Genomic DNA, 4,706 nt, shown 5'->3' with positions numbered 1-4,706 from the left:
AGTCCACACATGAAAATAATTTGGCTAGCCCATCAAAAAGTCCAATAAATATAATCAAAAGCATTATGGCAACACTAATCTATTTTACCTAATCACTTTCATACACTCTTCTGATTTGTGTGACAGAAATTGTCTGTGTGTGTAACCACAGTACTCATACGCGTCACTCATTCAATCATAACACATCAGTTCCTCACATGCTGAAAAAATTTGCTTTCAGCACGGTAGCATTACCCTATTATAGAAGCTAAAAGGGTCGAACAAACCCATAGTTCTAGCGATTTAGATATTCGACAATACATATGTTCATTTGATTTCCTAGAGATGCAAGCTAAATACAAATCTTTTAATTAGAAGTAGCAAGAGAACATCTTAGATGCTGAAATCAAATCCAATTTCTGTTTTGTCTCTCACCACCAATGGATAGAAGTCTAAAAATTCTGTCCACAAAAGCTCCTATCCACCCATCTAACATAAAATGTTCTTCTATAACCTAATCATCTTGAACAGAAATGTACAATAAATATCTGATTCATACAACTTCCAAGTACACTCAAGGTATATACCCAAGTTGCAGAAGCTGAGTGATGTCACCGATGAACAATCTAGTTACATGCCCCAGATTCCCCGAGCCATTGCCACTCTGTTATTTGGCCTAGACGTTAGTTCATATAATATCCTTGCAAAAGTATCTGAATATTTGCTTTCCATGAAAAGGATCTCGGCAAAAGCATTCTCATACGCCAGCAACAAGGTTCTATTTTGTGGCTCGGACACAAGACTCTCCAATATCATTGCAGCTTTCCGGCAAACTTCAGGAACGGGATGCGGTGTCTTTATCACTTTAAGCAATCGATCTATTGCCCTGAGTTTGAGGAAATTTTACCAGTTAGCGCTACAATTTATTCACTAGCTTCGTGACAATTTATAGAAAATTACTCTACTATAAATTTATCTGTATATATATTCATTCAAGAATTGGTATATGAAGAAATCACCATCTCTCGCTGGCAATCTTCAACCTACAGTCCATATTAACTTCAGCAAGGTTATACAGTGCACCAATAGCAGCTGCTTGTGCATCTAATGCTGGTAAACTGATGAGATCAATTAAACGCTTGTGTATCTGCCATAATCAATCAATTGTAATAATTATTATTACTATTATTTGGGAGCATCAAACAAATTAACAAGAATAACATGAATGAAAGATGTTAACCTGTGGAAAGAATGGAAGTAAGAATGGCTCATTGTCAGGATTAATGATCAAACGCCCAAGTAATTCTGCAGCAGCACAATGCCAGGCTTTGACTGTGGATTCCAGCATGCCCATGATGGCCTGAACTGCACGTTTTTCTCTGTAATGCATACAACAGTTCATCAATCAATAAGAAAAAGGATTATAATGACATGCACGCACAGTAAAATAGAAAGAATCACTCACGTTATTTTAATAAAAGATGGCTTGGATGAGCTAAATATTCGAAGGTCCAGAAGTGGAGCCAAGTTAACAATTGTCTCTAGAGCATTTGTGACAAGTTCTTCATCCTCTATAAACATAGTGAACATTTTTGTAACAAAACAGTATACAAGTTTTATTGAGAAAAGCAATAGATGAATTGATGATAAAGTCAAACGAACTCAACAATAACAATAACAATAACAATAACAATAACATTAGATCCTTAGGAAACTAAAACCCAAGGTGTTTTTGTGACACTTTATCAGAAGAAGGGCTATCATTTATCTCCCAGTTCCGAATCAAGAACCTTATGTATTGTCTATTTAGATGTCACTTGTCAAAAAGGATAGCTAAGTAATCAAGAAGTTCCCATTTACATTAGCCATGCATTCCAAATTATACACAAACAAATACCATGGAAAATAAATAATAATAGTAAAAAGTTGTGTCGCCTTCATCATCAATATCATAATCACATCCAAGTTCACCCACCATGTCTGGGTTTGGGCAAAAGGATTTTCTAAATAATATTGTAAAAACACAAAAACAGAAGTGATGCTTAATGATGCAAGTTCCATCACTGCTAGAACCATATATGGAAAAACAAGCATGTCATATTCTACAAGCATCAAGTCTCACCTACAATATGATCTTCTATACATTGGAAGGCTGTTTCCAAACAATGACGATTTTGGGCCATTATAACTTCATTATCTGGCATAAAAGAAAAGTTTCTGATGATATTTGAAGCAGCTACGGCACACTGCTGTTTTTCTGCTCGCCCTTCATCATCTAAATTAAAGAGACTATCTTCATCAAACCACAACTCTGACAAACGTGACTTTGTCACACCACTCTGCTGTGTTGATTCTGTACCAGTAGTGGCGGATGCTGACCTGCATTAACATAATTGCCCTACAATCATATTCAATTTCACTACCATCCCATCCCCAAAAAGAAAACATATGCTCCAATGAAAATTAAAACTTGAAAGCAAAGATTATGTTCAAGAACAACAAATTACCCAGCTCGGTGGGGAGTTCCAGTTGAGCCCAATGCCTGATACTCATTCCCAAATCCAGTTACAACAGAATTTGCACCTAAAGATCTGACCCTTGATGGCTTAACTAGTTCTTTTGGGAGTGCTATGTCACGCCAATCATCTATCTGTTTCAATTCATAACACCACAAACTATAAACATAACAAAGAACTGAGTAGCATCAACAGATCTTCTCCAAGGCATTTCTATGCAAAAGGAGATAACACCAAAGCAAGTGGTATAGTAAAACAAGATTGGTAGCACATACAACTTGAAGAAGTGCATCAAGCAAACCCGGAATCTTCGCCAGCGGAGTGGCGTCTTTGCGACTGTCATCCTTCTCTTTAAAGGAGAGCAACGTAAGAGTATTGAGTGCCCAGGTTAGCTCACTCTTAAGACCACTTTGAAGAGCCAAAACAATTCTTTTATTATTTTGATCTGTAAAAGAATACAGAAGTCAACAGACCCTTAATCCCTCACAACATAACTTCCTGTATAAGCGCATTTTGAATTGAAGCTTTTTTTTTCACTTCTCAAAAGCAGTGAACTCAGATCAGAAAGGTTTTAATTATAAGATATTTTGAACTAAAAAAAAGCTAATCTAAGCGTATCTCGAACCTAAAAGAAACCAGAATTTGTTCTACGATAAGAAATCATTAACAGTAATGCTCAATCTTCCTCTAAAATCAAACTAGGGTAAAATAGAAGAAATTTTAGCTGAAAATACAAAGGATGAAGCACACGTAATTTGAAAATCAGAAGAAGCAATGAACGGACCAGCAAAGGAGCTATGGACGTGAAGCGAAGGACCGAGCAGGGTTGACGGAGCCGCCGCCGAATCACCGGCAGCGGCGGCTATTGCTGCTGCCGCGGCACTGTTGCTACCGCTGCCGAATGGGCGGCCTCTCTTAGCTGGCGGCGCCGAACCGCCACCGGAAGATCCACCGGACTTTCCCTGTTCCCTCTTCTGCATCACTTTTCTTCCGCCTACGAGGCCGTGAAAAGGTGCAAAATCGCGGCGGTGCAGGAGATAGGGTTCGAAGAGTGGGAGTGGGAGAGGGATGTGATTGGGGATTTGGTTTTCGAGTTGGTTCAAGTATTAGTTGGGCTAACAATTGGGCCAAGGCCCATTATTCTGTTACGCAGGCCTAAATATATTTGTGCTAATAGACAATAATTAATGAGTTTAATTTTGATGCACTAACAATATCGTTTTATACACTCGTACAATCACATCTGTTTTTTGGATGATTATTTACACAATCAATATAAAAGTAATTATTTTTACTAATGTATCATTATATAATTAAATATATGTATAAAACTATTTTACACCATGCATCAAAATTAAATTCATAGTTAATAACATAAAGTTTTGCTAGCAAAATAAAAATGGTGTTTTATTAGTAAACTATTAAAATTGATCATCAAAGATTATGTGTTTGTTTGGGTGTCATTAAATTAATAAAAAAATTTCAATAAAAAATATCTTTGTTATTCTTTAGTGTATTTGTCAAATTTCTAATAGAAAAATAAAAGCACTAGAAAAATTTTAAAAAAAATATCTTTTTTGAGAAATTATAATTTACATATTTTTTTAAAAGATTTTTTTAAAAAAAAGATATTTTTCACATAATAAATGAACAAAAAAAATACTTTTATCTTGTTTTACCCAAACACAATTGATAGATAAAAAAATATTTTTACATGAGATATCCAAACATAAAATTACTCTTACTTTTGTAAAAGATCTTCTAAAAAAATATTATTTAAAATTTTTTTTTTTAGAATGGCACTCAAACAAGCCCTATAACACTAATAAAAACTAACTTATAAATTAAATTGAATTGTTTAGTGGTTAGTTCACTAATCCGCTTCAATAAATGTCACAAAACCTTTAATTGGAGCTCCGATCGGTGACCAATCAATCCTTGACTTGATAAAAATAAAATTATCCAAACTATAAAAAATTTCCTAAATTACTCCTCTAACCTAACCTAATCACTAGAACTCAAATCATATCTCATTCTTAATCTTAGAGAGGTAACTTATGAATTGGATATGACTAAAATAATTCTCACTAAATTTATGAGATCGGACCAAATTCAATATCTATATTTTTTTATATTCAGATATCGGATATAACCACAAAATATAAAATAATAAAAAAATTTATTTCTATAAAAAAAGTCAATAAAATTCCT

The 4,706-nt window shown here is 34.5% G+C and overlaps 1 protein-coding gene across 1 annotated transcript; it reads right to left on the bottom strand.

Annotated features, from left to right (window-relative positions):
* Positions 244-3,587, bottom strand: LOC107624917 (armadillo repeat-containing protein LFR). The gene is made up of 8 exons (XM_016327402.2): positions 3,280-3,587; positions 2,771-2,940; positions 2,487-2,629; positions 2,102-2,358; positions 1,445-1,550; positions 1,220-1,358; positions 999-1,126; positions 244-865 (listed from the first exon to the last, which is right to left on the bottom strand). The coding sequence occupies exons 1-8, from the start codon at positions 3,473-3,475 to the stop codon at positions 610-612; spliced, it is 1,395 nt and encodes a 464-aa protein (XP_016182888.1). The 5' UTR covers positions 3,476-3,587; the 3' UTR covers positions 244-609.

This window comes from Arachis ipaensis, chromosome B02 (assembly GCF_000816755.2).
Source record: "Arachis ipaensis cultivar K30076 chromosome B02, Araip1.1, whole genome shotgun sequence".
Classification (NCBI taxonomy): domain Eukaryota; kingdom Viridiplantae; phylum Streptophyta; class Magnoliopsida; order Fabales; family Fabaceae; genus Arachis; species Arachis ipaensis.
Note: the sequence above shows the minus strand (reverse complement) of the source record. Positions and strands in the feature narration are given on the sequence as shown.